This window comes from Clarias gariepinus, chromosome 5 (genome assembly GCF_024256425.1).
Source record: "Clarias gariepinus isolate MV-2021 ecotype Netherlands chromosome 5, CGAR_prim_01v2, whole genome shotgun sequence".
In the NCBI taxonomy this organism is placed as follows: Eukaryota; Metazoa; Chordata; class Actinopteri; order Siluriformes; family Clariidae; genus Clarias; species Clarias gariepinus.
Genome location: NC_071104.1, coordinates 17203387 through 17223166, shown reverse-complemented (window position 1 = coordinate 17223166; position 19780 = coordinate 17203387). Strand labels below are relative to the sequence as shown.

Genomic DNA, 19780 nt, shown 5'->3' with positions numbered 1-19780 from the left:
GATAAATTAGATAAATTTGAATTAAAATTAGAAGGAGCAAATGATAGGTGGTACAGTAAGGCAGGCATTGTACACATTGCTAAGAATTTTGCATATGTAAACATTATACAGTGAGGAATATAATATAATAAGTGCAAATCAGCAAATGAATCATAAGTGGGTGCAATAGGAAGGTATACTTCCTATTGCACCCACTTATGATTCATTTGCTAATTTGCACTTATTTTATTACATTCCTGTAATATATTGTATACAATGTATACAATGATAAGAATTTGCATGTAAACTCTATATATAGAGGAAAAGTTATGTACAAAGAGTGCAATGATTTTGTTGTATGCAGTGAAAAGATATTGTATACTATATTAAATAGTTTGCATATGTATGCCGTATGCATATGTTACTGTTGACAAAAAGGGTTATATACAGAAGGGGTTATGTACACTGAGTGCAATGAAGAAAGATATATGGCATGATAAAATTTTATGCATATGAATATATACAGATATATCTATATCTATACATATATACTGTATATATGAATACAAATATATATATACTTCAGTATGTTACCATGGTAACATTTGACAAAAAGATCTAAAAACATTAAAACAGCAGACTTTGTGAAAAGTAATATTTCCCAAAACTTTTGCCCATGACTGTACATTAAAGTAGCTCATAATCAGAGAAGTTCAAGAAACAACTCCTTAAAAAGTATACAGGAACATGCAGGCTAATTCATCACCAGGCTGTCCAACTGGCACTTAAAAAATGGATTTTACATGAAGAAGTATACTGTACATAGCACTTGTTTGTTGATTGTTTTGTACAGTGTCCTTGAGTGTTTTGAAAGGCGATTATAAATAAAATGTATTATTATTATTATTAGATGAATAAGTCGGTCATATTATCTCAAAAAGTAAAAATTCTTTTTTTACCTTATTTCAAAGTATTATATCATATGTTGCCACATACCACAGTGAATGAAGGACAACATGCAAAGAAAGAAGAATTACCATTCATACTTTTAAATTATTCTTATAATTATTAATAATTTACATAGTAAACTATAGTACATACTAAAACATATCATGTTTTTTTAAGGGTTTGAATTAAATTAAGAGAGTGAGCAATAGAGAGGATGCAGTAAATGGGTGTGAATATGTGTAACTTCATGGTGACAGACTGCACGTCACTCTGTATTTCACAACCACAAGAAAGTGCAGACTACTTCACATACCTTCACATTCAAGTCCCCTAATAATATTTTACACAGCAATTTCTCAACAACTGCGGCTGTTATTTTACAGAATTATGTTTTTTGGTTCAATTTAAATATATTTTATTTATTTTAAATGTATAAATGTATAACTTGCCTAAGAGCTTTTATTTGGCAGCATTCATGTGTCAAAAATACTTGCAGAAAAATGAAAAATTTTAGGTAAACTGAAAGGATTTTAAAGGATTAAAATGTTTTTTAAAAATATAAAAAATTTTTACATTTTTATTTTTTATTACTTTATCTTAAGTAATATTCTAACTTTCTAAGATAGAAAATTTGGGTTTTTATTAGTTATAAGCAATAAAAAAACTAAAATTGAAAGGAATAAACACTTGAAATATGTGTTATGTCTGTGTGTTATGAATCTATATAATGAGTTTCACATTTTGAATTGAATTACTGAAATAAATCAAGTTTTCAATGATATTCTAATTTATTGAGATGCAGCTGTGTGTGTATACAGAGTCAGCCAAAAAAATATGTATACACAATTCATAAAAAGAAAAACTTGTATAAAGAGTTAAATACCAAATGTATTGCAATAAATTATTATATACAGTATTTTTATATATGATAACATTATTACTATTACATTGGATTGCAAGCATAATTCATTCAGGAAGCGTGATTGTATATCAAAACACTCATATATCAAAGAAGATTCCCCCATAAGAAATAATAGAAACTCATTCCACAAACCAAAAACATTGTAGCATTTTATCACCAGAAATGATGTTAGAGAGGCAAGTGAGCTTACTCGCTGCCCAATGCAATAGCTGGGAATATTTTATTAAGCACAGCGTAGCATGAGCAGCACATTCACACGAGAAACACATCCAATTTAGCCTAAGTATAAACCAGAGCACATTCAACTCGTCACACACACAAACAGGGCCGAAGCAACTACCCCAAACACCCTTCCCCAACAGGGTGAACACACAAAAAACCCCGCAATGCATGCTGGTCGTCAGCTGTCGCCCCGCCCACGCCACAATATTAATATGATTAATACAAAATATAAAGTAAAAATGGCGTCTGGCGTCCACAGTTACTCCTGTTGGATGTGGTTCGTCCTTCTTGGTGGTATGTTGAAATTACCCTGGATATCATACTGTAACTCTTCATACATCACAAAGACTTGCTGTCTTGGTTACAGATGCGGGACGCACACCAACAATCTGTCCTCTTTAGAACTCTGATATGTAACCCATAATGTTGTGTGCATTGGAATATTTTAAACAGAACTGTGGCTGGTCAAATTTAGACATGAAACCTCCAACACTAAATTGGCCAGTGTTTTAGTTTCATTGTCCAACCCCTATATATATTAGATTAGATTAGATTTAACTTTATTGTCACTGCACATGTAGGTACAAGGCAACATAATACATTTAGGTATTTGGCTGAGGCTCTTATCTAGAATGACTTAAAAAAATTCATCAATTTCAATACACATCTGAGGGTTAGGGGCCTTGCTCAAAGGCCCAACAGTGGCAAATTGTCGGTTGTGGGATTTGAACCTGGGATCTTCCGAACCGTAGTCCAATGCCTTAACCACTGAGCAACCCCTGGCCTGATGCTGCTGCTGAGCTACCCCTGGCGCGATTCTAGCATCTAACTAGAGGTGCATTTTCACAGTGCAGAATAATTTGCGTATATAAAAAGTATATAGTGAGGTAGATTAGTTAAAATGGGTGCAAATGGGTGCTAAGAATTTTGCTTATGTAAACATTATACAGTGAGGAATGTAATATAATGAGTGCAAATGAGCAAATAAATCATAAGTGGGTGCAATAGGAAGGTATTGTATACAATGATAAGAATTTGCATGTAAACTCTATATATAGAGGAAAAGTTATGTACAAAGAGTGCAATAATTTTGTTGTATGCAGTAAAAAATATATTGTATACTATATTAAATAGTTTGCATATGTATGCCGTATGCATATGTAACTGTAGACAAAAAGGGTTATATACAGAAGGGGTTATGTACACTGAGTGCAATGAAGAAAGATATATGGCATGATGAATATATACAAATATATCTTTATCTATACATATATACTGTATATATGAATACAAATATATATACTTCAGTATGTTACCATAGTAACATCTGACAAAAAGATCTAAAAACATTGAAACAGCAGACTTTGTAAAAAGTAATATTTCCCAAAAATGGGTGTGAATATGTGTAACTTCATGGTGACAGACTGCACGTAACTCTGTATTTCACAACCACAAGAAAGTGCAGACTACTTCACATACCTCAAGTCCCCAAATGATTTTTTACACAGCAATTTTTCAACATTTCCCAACTATTGCAGCTGTTATCTTAGAGAATTATGCTTTTTGGTTCAATTTAAACATTTTATTTATTTGATTTATTTTAAATATATAAATGTATATCTTGCCTAAAAGCTTTTATTTGGCAGAATTCATGTGTCAAAAATACTTGCAGAATAATGTAAATTTTTAGGTAAACTGAAAGGATTTTAAAGGATTAAGCAGTCAGACTGACAACTCCCTTTATTCAAAAAACTTTATTTTGTAGCATTTAATGTTCTCTTCTTTAACAAAAATGCAAATGAGAAAAAATGCATCATCTACAATGCAGCTTAAGGTCAAATATAGAGTAAGGACCAGGAAGAATACTGACAGTGTTTCAAAATATGTGTTGTAGACATCTGTACACTCAGGCACGCACTCTCTCTCTCTCTCTCTCTCTCTCTCTCACACACACACACACACACACAAATGAATGAAAATATAAAAATAACTTTAAACTATTCATTTAAACCAAACAATGTAATGCATTCACTTAAATGATCCAAAGCTTTTTTTTAAAGGAAATATTTTGTTGAATTGTGGTCACCAGTTTCTGTTCTACTGCTTATAAGGCATAACAAACCACTAAGTCAGACAACCTTCTCGGAAAAAATTACCACAAGAAAACGAACTTCCTTTTTGCATGGTGATATGACAGCTCTTTTATAAGGTTACACAACTGTGCCATTGTTGCATGGATGAAATCATACACAGAAACAGATGATGTTATTTAATAACCAGTAACTTGAAAAGAATTTGGATACTATAATGCAATAACGTTTTAAAGCATACCTTTATTAATTATAAACCTTTACTACTGTTTGTACCATCTAATCTCACTCCTTCTAGATGTTTAGACAATGTCTAAAAACCAATGTGTGTGTCATTTTCAAATACTCCACAGATGTCTACAGATTTTATGATCTAAAAATATCTTCTGGTATTTTTAACAGTTTAATTTATTGTGTTAATCTTATCGGTGTTGAAAGCATTCCAGGTTATATTTCATAAATAAAACCTTAATTATATACAGGCTGCAACAGACATCAGGGTAAATGTAGCTTTAATATATTCAGGCACCGTCCTCTGTATTTTGCCCTGTTTCTGTTTCTGCCATAGCTTTTAGTGGAGTATTCTCAAGCCACAGAGATTGCTTCTGGATTTTTGAAGTAGAGCTTGTCTTCTGAACTTTATTCAGCAGAATTGATAACCCCAGGACAACCATAAGTAGGATACAAAGCAGAGGAATGAGAATGGCCAGTATTAACCCATAAGAGCATGGTTTGTCATTTATTTCACCTATAAAAGATTAACGAAAAATTAGTATATTCATAAACTTTCTATAAACTATATGAGAATGTTTGAAGTGTCTGAATTACCTTTAGGATGGGCATAAACACTGATAGAAAGCTCTCCTGATTTGTCTACCTCCATCTCCCTCCAGGTGTTAGCAGCTGTCTGTAGCCATTCTTTAACCTGGCACTGGTAGTAGCCATTATCAGAAGAATCAACATTGGGCACAGTCAGTGTGTAAAGACTGGCATTGGGCCGGTCATACACCAGAGTTTTATCCAGGATTGCGCTGTGTAGAGTGCCATCACGACTTGCATTGTAAATGATCAGGGGCCGCTCGTCTCTCTGCCTCCTGGACCAGGTCACTTCAAACACAGACTCATCACTGGAGCGGGAGCTGATCTTGCACTCCACAACGAAGCCCTTTTCAGTGTCAGTAATGTTGAGAAAGTGATCGACTTTGTCTACATGTAGCTTGCTCCCTGTTATGTGGTAGCAAACAATAGGCAAAATTACAATTTTTAAAACCAAAATAATATTGTAGTTTAAAAGCTTTACTATCTAAAGTGAAAGTAATGCATAAAAACGATTCGAGGAACATAACCAAATAGAAAACACATGAAAAAGTCATTACCTTTTTTGTACACATTGACCATGGTTGAAACAAATTGTGGAGATCCCATCATTTTCCAGTTGCCTTCACAGCTAAACTGGTACTGTTCAACCATGCAGTTGTATTTTCCACTATCAGATAAATCCAACTTCGAAATAGTCAGACGCATGTTATTGGCTGCAGGCCTGGAAAACAATAGCCTGCCACTGAGCTGCTTGTCCTCTAAATTGTACTGTAGAACGCCATTATAGGTATGGCTTAGCAGAATAGTGCTGACACTGGAGCCCTGTCTCTCCACAAACCACTTGAAACTGTAATGGTAAGTGGGGTCCATGTTATCAAAATGAATGGAACAAGTAATATCCAAACTCTCTCCCTCTGTGTAGTTCTGACGAGTGTTAGGCATTTGCAAAGTGAAAGTGCCTTTACTTGATTTTGTCTCAACCTGTACATTGATGGACATTTCTCCTGATTTGTCTTCAGCTACCTTCCTCCAGACGTTGGCAGCTATCTGTAACCATTCTACAACCTGGCATTGGTAGTAGCCATTATCAGAAAGATCAACATCGGGCACAGTTAGTGTGTAGAGATTGGTACTGGGCCGGTCATACACCAGAGTTTTACCCGGGCTTGCGCTGTGTAGAGTGCTATCACGACTTGCAGTGTAAATGATCAGGGGCCGCTCGTCTCTCTGCCTCCTGGACCAGGTCACTTCAAACACAGACTTATCACTGGAGCGGGAGCTGATCTTGCACTCCACAATGAAGCCCTTCTGAGTATCACTAACATTAAGAATGCGACTTACTTGGTCAACTTGCAGCTTACTCTCTAAAGAATGAAAACATAATTTATCTGTTATTTATGCTATCTACTATAACTGACAAATATTATTACATGTACAGCAAGAGGAAAGGACTCACCTAATAACTGTACACTAACATTTGTTGAACCTGATGTATCACTTGATTTTCTTTCCCATTTGCTTTTACAATCAACCTGATACTGATCTACCCGACAGTAATAGCTTCCACTGTCAGATGGCATGGAATTTAAGACGGACAGTTGAAAAACATTAATTGAGGGTCTGGAGAAAATGAGTCTTTGATGAAGTTCTGGATCTGATTCTTGGAACTGCAGACGTCCATCATAGGTGTAGGTTAGGAGCTTGACTGTGGACAAACTCTGATCTTGACTTTGAAAGAGCCAGCTCAAAGAGTAACGAAATGAAGTGTCAAGTCCACCAGACCCCAGTGAGCATTTTAGTTTAAACTGTTCTCCCTCCAAGACTTTCAGCTGATCAGCAGATTTATCCATGCTGAAATCACTTTCTAAATAACAAGTAATCAAAGATTAACAGTAATATAAATACAAATGATTTGCATAAAAACTGTCTAAACAAAAATGGTATTAAGTAGCTATTGTGTAAATAATCAACTGTTAACGCTTTCTCTAAGCACCATCAGATGTCCTTCAACATTGCAACAACAAAAAAAAAAGTGTCAGCTTGAAAAGCTTAAGGTTTTGGCAGCATATTTAAAAGCAGAAGCCCATTTTGGCTATTACAATCTTGGCATAGCAACTGGGAAGTGACTATGAGCAAGGCTGAGGGAAAATCAGGCAAGTTGAAAAATAAACGGAGTGAGAGAAAAGCTGTCAAAGATAAATATTGAAATTAGTGGCTAATTATAAACTGAACATTTTGAATATTGCGACCAAACAGGATTTACAAAAAAATCCTTAATTAATAAATCAATGTTCTATATCTTGTTAGTTGTTAGTTTTTCCTTCTAATTATATAATATTTATGAGTTTTTTTCCCCTCAATGATTGTGTTAATCTTTTTAATATAATTTTAGTGGTGATATGACAAATAAAGATTTGACCTTCGGCTAATCAAAATGCCTTTAAACTCCTAAAACCCACACTCAACTGTGATGCAGATGGCATTTTGTCCTTAAGTTTCTATTTAAGCAAGTTTACCTCTGAATGGCTCAAAAAAGCAAAAATTTTGATTTTTTTTTAGCAAAATTCTTCCACTGTGACGTGAAAGACTCATTACCAGTTATCGCAAACACTTGATTGCAGTTGTTGCCGCAAAGGGTGGCACAACCAGTTATTATGGTTGCTTTTTTTTTTTTTTTTTCATCTATTTTTTCTCAAGTATGACAAATATGCAAAACAAAAAAAACAAAGCAGGCAAATACTTTTTCATGGCACTGTAAATGTGAGAACCATGTGACAGTTTGTGTGTGTGTGTGTGTGTGTGTGTGTGTGTGTGTGTGTGTGTGTGTGTGTGTGTGTTGGTAAATGCAAGCATCAGCTGTAGTAGTGTGTGAAGGCAGGTTTTCATGTAAAATGATATGGGGCACACAAAGCAACAACACATAGGTCATCTCAGGTAGCTACAGTATACAGTATACATATATAATAGCCTCAAAACTTTCCTTACAGTACGTCATGCCACTGCTTATAGTAAAATTTTACACAGATATAACCTTACAGTATATGAGGACAGTTGGGAAATCAGATTTCTAACAGAAATGTGTCAATTGCAACCTACTTGTGACTGACTGAAAACTGAAAACTGAAAAAGTTCTTCAGTACTGGACCTAATGTGCCCTAACACAAAAAAAACCACTTCTAGTTTAGAAAATGTTTACCCTTTATTATAGAGGTGAATAAATTCTACAGCTTTAGCAACTGACCAGCTCATAAGTTTTCTATTGTATTGATCTGTGCTAGCATAAGGCACTATAGCCGTCTTGTGATTAAGAAAAAGCATGATGCCGCCTGCAGCATACCTTTTTCAATGACATGTAGTTCCACAGTGACAGACTTTGTGTCAAGACTATACCAGATGCCATCGGGATCTTGAATCCATTCCTGCACTGAACAAATGTATGGTCCACTGTCTGTTGACTTCACTTGTTTCATCATCAACTGGAAGGTCTGTCTTGTAGTTCGTTTCATACTTATCCTATCGTCAGTCTCATGAGTGATGACCCCTTCTGGGTCCATTTTCAGCAGTGTCTGTGTACGATGTAACCATGTTACCTCAAAACGGGAAGAATAAGTCGTATTCGACATCACCAAGCAATCAATAATGCTGTCACTGTTTGCTTGGATTTTCAAAGAAGACTTAAGGGGGGAGGAGACAGACAATTTGCTGTCTGAAATACACAAAGGATTTGAGGAACAGTTAATGGTGTAAACTTTTTAATTCACTTGCAAGAACAAAGATATATAGCATGAATATATGCCACTTGCACTAAAACACAGGCTGCAGAATCCTTTTCCTGGAGCACCCCTTGTCATGCACATTTTTAGTTTTTGTCCTTGCTCCATTACACAAAGTTCTCAGTTAAATCAGTTGTGTTGGAAACAGGGGAAACACTAAGAAATGCAGAGCATGGAACACCAGGGCAGGGGTCTGGCACCTGTGTTTTAAAATGTCTAAGTGGCCCAGGGTTGGGGATTTGTGTCTTAAAGTGGTTGCATGAGTAACTAATAGTTAAGTCATTTCATACCAGGTCTGTGCACAGTGATGGCCAGTGGATAGGACTGTTTCTTGGTCTTCTGAACATTTTTGTCATATGCATCGATCTGGCACTCATAACGTCCTTTATGACGTGTACTTGCTTTCAGCACCTTGAGAATAAAATCTGTTTGTGATTCTTGCACCAGAGTTTCTAACTGGTAGTCCTGCTGCTCTGCTTCCCAGGATATGCTGCCAGTATGGTCCATATTCATTATGTTTTTTTGAGTGCTTGAATTATGTTGTAGAAACTTCCAAGTCATAGCTAAGGAAACTTTAGGTGCATATACTGAGCAAATCAGTGTGATCAATGAGTTCTCAGGAACAGATACAGTGCGGCTTATCAGCTTAACTTTTACAAGAGATTCTAAAAATAAAAGAGAAAAGGAGGATTAAAGCAGTCACCATTTATGAAGTCTTTACAGAGCATAAATAGCAGACACATCTCACCATTAACTGTTCAAAGGAGATTAATGCACTTTTTGGACGCCTTCAGCATTCCTTTACAATGTAGAAAGAAATAAAAATCAGGAACCAGCATGGAGTTAGAAAGTGACCCCAAACTTTTGAACGGTAGGGTATATATATATATATACGTATATAAATATATATATATATAGATAGATAGATAGATAGATTGATAGATAGATAGATACTCAGCAAAAAAAGAAACATCCCTTTTTCAGGTCTGTGTATTTCAACAATAATGTTGTAAAAATCCAAATAACTTTACAGATCTTCATTGTAAAGGGTTTAAACAATGTTTTCCATGCATGTTCAATTAACCATAATCAATGAATTAACATGCACCTGTGGAATGGTCGTTAAGACCTTAACAGCTTACAGAAAGTAGGCATTTAAGGTCACAGTTCTAAAAACGCAGGACACTAAAGAGACTTGTCTACCGACTGTAAAAAAACACCCAAAGAAAGATGGCCAGGGTCCCTGATCATCTGCGTGAACGTGCATTAGGCATGCTGCAGGGAGGCATGAGGACTGCTGATGTGGCTAGGGCAATAAATTGCCATGTCCGCACTGTGAGACGCCTAAGACAGCGCTACAGGGAGACAGGAAGGACAGCTGATCATCCTCGCAGTGAAAGACCATGTGTAACAACACCTGCACAGGATCGGTACATCCGAATATCACACCAGATTTCTTATTCATCACAGTGAGATAAAGATACTAATGAAGTATGTTCTAGTTACAGTTTTGTTAAAGAAAACTTTTTTTGTCCATCAAAATTCAAAATCTGAATTTCAGACATAAACATTAAAACCGCAAAACATAATGCCCAGTATTGTGTAGGCTCCACTGGTGCCATCAAAACATCTTTGATCACTCGGGGCCTTACTCCACAACACCTCTAAAGGTGCATTGTGGCATCTGGCACTAGGACATTACAGCAGATCCTTTAATTGCTCTAAATTGCTCAGGGTTGCGAGATGGGGCCTCTATGGATCAGACTTTTTTGTCCTTTTTTTGTTTTGCACATCACAATGTTATATAGGCTATAGCACCTGGAAGTGGTGTCAGTGTTGTAGCTGATCAGTGTATCTCAGTACCAATTACTTCTTATCATCCCTCCTATCCATAACTAATGAATAACCAAGAGTTTAACTTACCAATAGACTTAACAGAAACCTGGCCCTGCTGTGACTGGCTGCTCCCTTTCTTTGGGTTACCGCTGCTTTCCATGCTCCACTCGGTCACAGTGCACTTATAGTCCCCACTGTCAGAGAGAAGAGTTCCACTTAACTCCAAAATGAAATCAGCAACATTAGACTGATATGTGCGTAAGCCCCTGTGCTGATACTGAGGCCCTTTCACCACCCCCTCATGACTCAGGGTTATCACATCACTAAAAGAGCTTCCTGATGATTTTTTGTGCTGCCAAGACACAGACAGCAGCCCTTTGGCTCCAGAGACACTGCAGCTGATATGTAGAGCTTCTCCTTCAGTAATATTAATCAGCTGATTTGTCATGACCACAGCCAAACCACTCTCTAGAATCAAAATATAGGAGCAATACAGATTAGGTAATGTTTAGTGTATTTGTATAAACATGTATGGATTCTGATATAAAGTTGCATGGTAAAGGTTTGTGAACCATCTGAAGTTACCACAATTATGGACTGTTCCTTTGACATTGTCCTGCAAAATGTTACATTTCAAGGCATCTAGGCCCTGAAGCTACACAACAGCTCCAAACAACAATTCCCAATGTTTCTTGCAGTCATATTTAATTGTTGCTGTGCACTTACGGTATTTACAGATAATGTTTGTAATATTTCTTTAAAATCACTAAATCCACCTTAATATTACACAGAAGATAATAAAAAGTGCTTGACCTTTAGCTTTGATGTGCACAGTTTCTTCATGTGATAGCTGGCTTTGTCCTCTGATGAAGGACCCAGTGTCTGTCTTCTCCTCTTGTGCAGCTTTACATTGATACATGCCCTGATCTTCAGCCCTGACTGGTTGGATAGTGAGGACGAAGATTCTATCCCCCTTCTTTACAGTTCTTAGTTCACCATCATTCTCTCTTCTCATGTATGTGTTACCTACAGACACCACACCAGTGGGACCAATTTGAGACACTTCTATGTTGTTTTTTAGCCAAGTCATGGAAAAGAAACGTCCTGGAAGATTCTGAGCTTCTATGCTGCACTGGATCTTCATCACTCCTCCTTCCTCAAGGGCCGGATTCAGAACACGGATTTGAGGAACAAAAGTTCCTACTTCATGAACTGTGTCTGAAACATGTAAAAATCAAACAATAAAATATTTTTTTATGTTCCATGTTTAAGGATAATCGTTGATACAACTGCCTGATACAAGCACAGTAAAAGTACAATACAAGTGTCTTCATTCAAATAGTAGAAAATTATTAAAAAAAATACCTAGAGCTTTGACTTCTATGTTGGAGCTTGTGGTGTTCCTGTGGCAAATCCTAAACCAAGAGCGATCTGGGTCTTGGATCCACTCCTCAGCCTGGCAGTAAATCTCACCACGGTCAGACTGCTGTACCTGACTTATCTTAAGTCTGTAGGTGGTGTCTTCTATCTTCTCTATAGCTATGAGCCCTAAGCTGTATCTGTCTAAAAATTCCGTTCCAGGCCTCACAACTAAATCTCGGTCCAAACTGATGATGGGCCGAGTGTCAGTGGTACCACGTAGATACCATGTGACAGAAAGATGAGTATGTTGGAAGGTCTGACTGGAAACTTGGCATTCTAGTTGAAGAGATTCACCTTCAGAGATGCTATAAGATGCAGGTCCAGAGTAGGAAGCCATCAGAGTATCCTCAATCACTGTGAGACGTACATAATTAATCACACTTGGTTTTACAGCTTGTTTAGTGTCACGCTAGGAGGGGAAATGCTTTACGAAGTATTTTACATTTTTAGAAAAATTACTGGCCCAAGACACACATTCTCACATTTGTTAACAAAAAAAGCAGTAATAAAACAAGTTACCATTCATTGTTGTTTCTGCATTGTAGGTTCCAAAATAAGTGCCATATGTATTTGGAGTGTGACAGTCATATTTTCCAGAATCATCCTCTTTTACAGACTTAATGTGGAAGCGAACTGATGTCCATGACAGCCTTTCAATCAGAATGTCATTCTCAAGCACTCTTTTAGAGTACACTGCATAAGGATAATCTGGGTCCCTAGTGCTAATAATCTGGATTGGACTTGATTTCTGTGGTTTAGTGACTAAAAACTCAAATGCTTGTTCCCTTAAATCCCTAAGGCCACTGACATTGCATGAGATGGACATTGGAAATCCTTTCACACGGTACAGTGGACCTTCCTGGATCTGTACTGAATGCTGACCTCCACAAACATCTGCAAGGGAAAGCCAAGCATTGTTTAGTAAACGACATTCATTTATTTATTGCAAAATTATGAAACAAAAGAATTCTTGTGATGTTCTAAAAAAAATCACATATTTATCAACAGTGCTTTGTGCGGGAGGCCGTAAGTACGGTTCATCATGATTCACAAAGAGTTTTGGGCCTGTGATTATGTTTCCATCTTTCCATGTGTTGGTCCTCGCAGACCTTTTAGAACTTCGTGGCTTGTCGGGCGGTCACTCGCGGTGGCTCACAGTGCCTAACACCGCTTCTCATCGCGAGTCAAACCGCATGGGTGAGATAGGAGTATAACAGCAGGAATAACAGGGGGTTTGCGGGAAATCTGGGGCGGGGCTTGTAGGGCGACTTTAACACACAAACACAATAATGGAGAGACTGCTGTCTGATTGGCCCATGGATTAGATACAGTAAATTGTCCACATTTTGTTGTCTACATACAGATTACATTTTTGAAAATATAACTAAATAACTGAGTACTTAAATGGTGGACCTAACGCGTTAGATTACTTGTTACCTCAAAAAAGTAATCCAAGTACTCTACTTTGTAACGCGTTACATCCAACACTATTCATCAACATAAGTTACAATCCTGTCATCAACTTGACCGTTCTAAGTACCCTTCTTCCACTGAGATGATTCTTCTCTTTTCACATTCATTTCACCGTACAGTTGTTATAAGCAACAAGTTATGTGCAGTTATTTAATGCAAACATTTTTTTAGGATAAAAATACACACACTGGACACTTAAGTATTTACACCTGTTCAGCAGCTCATTAACTCGTATATCAATCTAATCAGCCAATCAAATAAAAGCAGCTCAATACATTTAGGCATGTTCAAGTCAACATGCTGTAGTTTAAACTGAGAATCAGAATCAGTGAATGTTGTGATTTTGACCCTGGCATGGTTGTTTGTGTCAGATTATTTGAGTTCTTCCAACACTGCTCAACCACTGGGATTTTCAGACACAACTTCTTTAGTGTTTGCAGAGAATGGTCTAGTCTGAAAAACAGAAAATATCCAGTGGGCAATTGTTTTCTTGGCAAAATTACCTTGTTGATTCCAGAGGTCAGATGAAAATGTCTACTCTGGTTTGTGCTGATGGAAAGGCAACCATAGCTCAGATATCATCATGTAAACTGTCACTATGCATGGTGGTGGCAGCATCATTTTGTGGGAATGCTTATCTTCAGCAGGGACAGGGAGACCAGCCAGACTTTATGGCAAGATGGATGGAACCAAATATAGGACCATCTTTAAAGAAAACATGTTAGAGTCTGCAAAAGACTTGAGACAGGGGCAGAGGTCCTGACTTTTAACTAGACAATGAGTCTAACCATATAGCCAGGGCTACAATAGAAAGGTTTAGATCAAAGCATATTCATATGTTAGAAAGGCCCAGTCAAAGTCCAGACCTAAATCCAATCTGTGGCAAGACTGTCCTGTTTACAGACGCTCTCAACCCAATCTGACTAATCTGAGCTATTTTGCAAACAAGAATGGGCAAAAATTTCAAATTTCTAGATGTGCAAATATGGTAAACATACCCCAAATAACTTGCAGCTATAATTGCAGTAGAAGGTGGAGCAGCAATATATGATTTAGCAGGGCTGGAAACAAATGCATGCCACACTTATTTAGTTGTAAAAAATGTGGAAAACCATTTAGTATTTTCCTTCTACTTTATAATTATATGACACTTTGTGTTGGTCTATTTCATAAAATCCCAATAAAATACATTTATGTTTGTGGTTGTAACATGAGAAAATGTAAAAAAAAGTTCAAGACACAAAACTCAGAGGCATTCTTCCTTTTTTTGGGCAGAAAAGTGATCGTTTAAATAATATACATTTTTTTAAATACAATTTTCTGTTAGATTATTTTCTTTTTTTTTTTGGAATACTAATTTTTGGAAAAAAGAAAATTTTGTTCTAATGTAATAATAAAATTAGAAAAACTAATATGTATAACAATGAGGTGCCTGTGATAATGATGTTATACTATGAAACCAATCTGGCCTGTCTCCACTGACCTCTGCCATCAACAAGGTATTTTCATAAAGATAACTGTTGCTCACTGGATATTTTCTCAGTTTTTGCCCATTTTCTGTAAACCCTAGATATGCTCGAACTTCAGCAGATTCTCTTCACCATGTCTACATGCCTAAATGCATTTAGTTGCTTTGATGTTATTGGCTGACAGCAAAGCAGCTGAAGTTAGAGGTAGAGGTATATAGGGTGTCAACTGGTTCTTAACATGACAAACATATTCAATTAAAAAGTAGGACCAGGTGGCCATTATGGAAGTGTTGTATATAATGCAGGTAATATTTGTTATATTAATGACATGTTATGTAATGTAATATTACACAACAAACTTGAACGAAATAACTCGGACACAACAAACTCTGTATACACAAGCAATAATATACTGTAGTATACTAAATACTATGGAGAGTGTTAGAGGTAGAAGTACTTTATAGGAGGGGCAGACTCATTCTTCAGGAGACAAAGATATTCAAATAAAATTCAGAACTAGGTAGCCATTTCAGCAAATGTTGTATGTTAACACATGTAGTAGATATTCTGTTAAACAACAAACTCTGCCCAAATCCACAGAAACAAAGTTCAAGTCCCCCTGACTCTTTTACTTCTTATAAAAAAACAGGACTTTTTTTTTTTTTTTTTTTTTTTTTACAGTGAATGCTTAATACTGATCAGGGTCACCGTGGTTTCAGGTAACCTGGTAACTCTGATAACTAGAGACTAATCAGTTTCAAGCAACAATGTACAGACATTTACAGATATGGACAAATATAGTGGAGTAAATCCATCTATTGGCCATCCACCTACCAAAGCAACAGAAACCAGCCATGTGCACAAGCTCAGGATTTAACCAAGGAGATGTGAGGCAGCAGAAATCAATGCAGCATCACAATTCTGCCCTATTTCATTTGCATAATAAAAAGGCTGTATTCATTTATTCATTCATTCATGTATTTACATTATGTGTATGCTGTTGAGGAATGTGTTAAAGTATATGAAAGTGACGCAACATTGACAAAATTACTTTTCACATTTAATTTAGTACTTGGGTTAGTAGCATTAGTATACTATAGATGTGATCTTACCAGTCTGAAGGAGTCCTCCAAGGCACATCAGCAGTAGGAGCCGCCACAGTTGAGGCTGACAATGAACCATTTTAATCTCCACTGGCTCAATTTGTCACCATAAGATCATTAATACATTTGTGTATAAATTAGAAGTTATTTCAAATTCTCACGCATAACACTTTTGCGCAGAATGTGTTCATGAAGTATCTGAAAACCTTACACGTCAAGAGGAAATGAGAAAGCTGTGGGTTTCCGGTTGTCTTGTGCATGCTAGATTTGTAACTTACTGACCTCCTTTAATCAAATCATGTGTGACGCATTGAAGCACTAGTTTAAAAGAAACTAAAACGTTTAACAGAACATGTGGGCTTTTTTAGTGATAAAAATGTGTTTGTTGCCTAACTGCTAAACAGGACACAATAGCAGACAGTCATTATTACACCACACAAGTTCATAGAGTGAGAAATTCTACACTATTGTTGTAATCATCTGAATTGTAACCTGCTGCAGTATCATGTTGTCATTCAGCCTTTTTGCTTGTTTTTACAGCAATTGGGTTTCCATTTAAGACTAAATGCTTAGTTTCATATCCTCACTGCAGAATAGATTATGTCCTTTTAATGATTTTTTATTTACTGGAGATGAAACTGATCAGTTGTTAAAAAAATTAAATCTGATACTGTTACATAATAGTACAAACTTATCCAGTGGCCACTGCACACATAGTGTGGAATAGATTTTATACAAATCAAAATGTTTTACATAACATGTGAGTTGTATAACGTTGCCGTCTAGTAGTTCTAAAGGGACTTTAAAAATGTCTGCAATGTTGGACTTCCTTGTCTGTCTTAGGTTAGGCATGTTTGCTTTGCCATTTTGATTGCTCATTTTTCCAAATTTACAAATTGCTAAAGATGTTGTCTATAGGATTTAGGTTCAGTAAGTGGTGTGGCTGTAAAAAAGAACAACTTATCATGAGCTAACTTGTAAATCATGTTTTATAATAAAATTGTTTTATTATGAAAAATAAAAAAAGGCTGGGTAAAGTAATTCTGTTTATGATTTAAAAAACAAATAACAACAAAAAAGACCGCAGATAAAATTGAGAATACATTTCTGCAGAAGTGCAGATCAGGATGTTAAAACACAGCTCACCCACCACAGAGATCCCACTCAGTTCAGATACCAGGTGTCTGCATGTCTGTCACTGCTTAATGTAAGGCTGGAGCTTATTTGGGAGAATACATCAGAATTAGCTTATAATTATAGAATAGCTAAACATACACAGAAAGAACTTATTTAAAAATAAGTGAAATATTATTCCAATGAATGCAAAGCATCAGCTTTTTTAAACCCCTATGTCAATCATGTCTGTCACTGCTTAATGTAAGGCTGGAGCTTATTTGGGAGAATACATCAGAATTAGCTTATAATTATAGAATAGCTAAACATACACAGAAAGAACTTATTTAAAAATAAGTGAAATATTATTCCAATGAATGCAAAGCATCAGCTTTTTTAAACCCCTATGTCAATCAGTTAACGTGCACTGAGGGACTAACTAAAAGCTTGGACTGCCTAAACACCCTTGTGTTCAAACTGTATTTTTTAAACAAATAAAAGCCTGTATTACAATACTAAAACTGACCAAGGAGAAAAAATGCAAACAGAGACTGGGTAAAGAAAGAAACCGTGGCACCTCTGACCCTGACTGGCTGTACTTGTACTACTTTAAAATTGTAATTTGATTACATTACTAACTATTACAGTACATGTGAAAAAGTAATCAGATTACTAATTACTTTAAGTTGATTCAAATAAACAAAAAAACTAAAGTAATCAAATAAACATAAAATGTAAAAAACTACAAAGTGACTACAAACTACAAAGTATGAAAACTGCAACTTAATTTAAAGATGTAATCGATCTCTAGAACTAAAACGAAACATTCTTGATATAAACCTGCCTAGCGATGAAAATTGTATTATCTTTAATGTGTCTGTACTATATATTATATTTATACAACATTGTTTGCTAGGGTGTATGCATATGCTATATCTTTACTGTTTGTGAACATTAAAGACAAAAAACAGATATTGATACCATTTCCAAAATTTTAAGCTGAAGCGCTTAGTAATTTGCACAAAAATACTTTATGTTGTAAATAATAATGTACAATATCATGTAGTATAAAGTTCATGCTCTATCTCAGCATAACACTTATCTAAGTACCTTGCAAATGTCTTTCTGTCCTGCAAGGACGACCTGTCCATCACGAATACCAACAAAAGTACTGTATGTCTCTGAATGACTGCGATTCCACAGTGGACTAGGGCAGCATTTCATCTACGACGTATGCTCTCACACTCCTTTTCATTTGTTCAGAAGTTATTTTCCTTCAGATCCTGAACAAAAATCCAGTTTAGCCTGTTTAAGCTTGGTTGGGCTGCTTTCTTCTTGGGCGCGGGCATCCTCCATGGCGACGGGTTTTGTCGTGGATTGCTCTTTGTTTAAGCGCGTGCTTTAATTGCTCGTGGAGGTAAGAGTGGTGCTGCACACTTTACTTTTTAACACGTTACACCCAACACTGGTTATAATCACTTAAGAACTTTTTATATTTTAATAAATGAAGCAGTTGACTTAAATAAGAAGCGAAATCACACTCTGGCTTTTCACATACTAGTGCCTTTATATGATGCTCACTTACAGAGAAGAGCATCTCTTCTACAGATGCAGTGTCCTGTAACAAAGCAAATGAAGTAACAAATGATAAGTGCACATCAAACAAGGTGAGAAATCACATTTTTGTGTGATATTCTTAGACCCAATATGACCAAAGTAACAGATTTCCAGTGTAATAAATATATCTGACAATGTTGGAGGTTGTCCAATCCAGTTGACTGGTCATTTAAATTCAGTGTTTCTAATCCAAACCTCACTATGAGGTGTATAAATAAAGTCAAGTTGAATCTTTAATCTGCAATTTAAATACAGTGAAACTTTGGATTGCGAGTAACGCGGTTTGCGAGTGTTTCGCAAGACGAGCAAATATTTTTTATCAATTTTGACTTGGAAAATGAACAAGTCTTGGTTTAAAAATACAGAGTATCACTCATGTGCTTTTTGTTTTGAAACCGAGCGTCACATAATCACAACTGAGCCAATAGTTTTTCTCTCTCTTGTGCTGCAGAATTGTGGGTAATCGTCTCCCCTGCTGGGTCTTAGTGCGCGTCTCTTACTGGTATTATCAACATCCGTGCACGTGTGTACTGTTTACTATAACACTGAGATCATGTGTGTGTGTGCATAAAACATATTTTATTTTGTGTCTGTATGCGTGTGTGTACAGCGCGTGTGTAAAGCAAAAGCAAGTCTCAATAGAGAGGTTAAAAATCCATTTACTCTCTTTGTATCAGCCTTCTCTTTGTGTCTGTGTGCGCGCGCATGTCATTGGACACCGTGCTACACACACACAGTCCCCTCCTACTTTTACTGCTCTGCCGTGATTCTTTTCAAAGGTAAAGTGCAGGTAAATTTTTTTTATTTTTACTTTACATTACATGTGTCGCTCAATTGAGTGTCATTAGAGAGATTTCTTGTTTATTTTTCTGATAAAACAGTGTTTCCGTTGTGTGTGTGGGTGGGTATGAAAAGAGTGGAGTAAGGGTAACTGTGTAATACAAAAAGGGGGAGAGGGGAGCTTACTTTAGATTCACACACAAACACTTACACA

General features: G+C 36.2%; 1 protein-coding gene across 1 annotated transcript; it reads right to left on the bottom strand.

The window, feature by feature from the left end:
• Window positions 1-3837: 3837 nt before the first annotated feature.
• Window positions 3838-16296, bottom strand: LOC128524692 (immunoglobulin superfamily member 3). Its single transcript, XM_053497408.1, has 11 exons — window positions 16066-16296; window positions 12531-12905; window positions 11955-12365; window positions 11403-11807; window positions 10677-11057; window positions 9044-9418; window positions 8318-8686; window positions 6437-6844; window positions 5538-6344; window positions 4990-5385; window positions 3838-4909 (listed from the first exon to the last, which is right to left on the bottom strand). Exons 1-11 carry the CDS (start codon window positions 16133-16135, stop codon window positions 4683-4685), a joined length of 4224 nt encoding a protein of 1407 aa, XP_053353383.1. The 5' UTR covers window positions 16136-16296; the 3' UTR covers window positions 3838-4682.
• Window positions 16297-19780: the final 3484 nt, after the last annotated feature.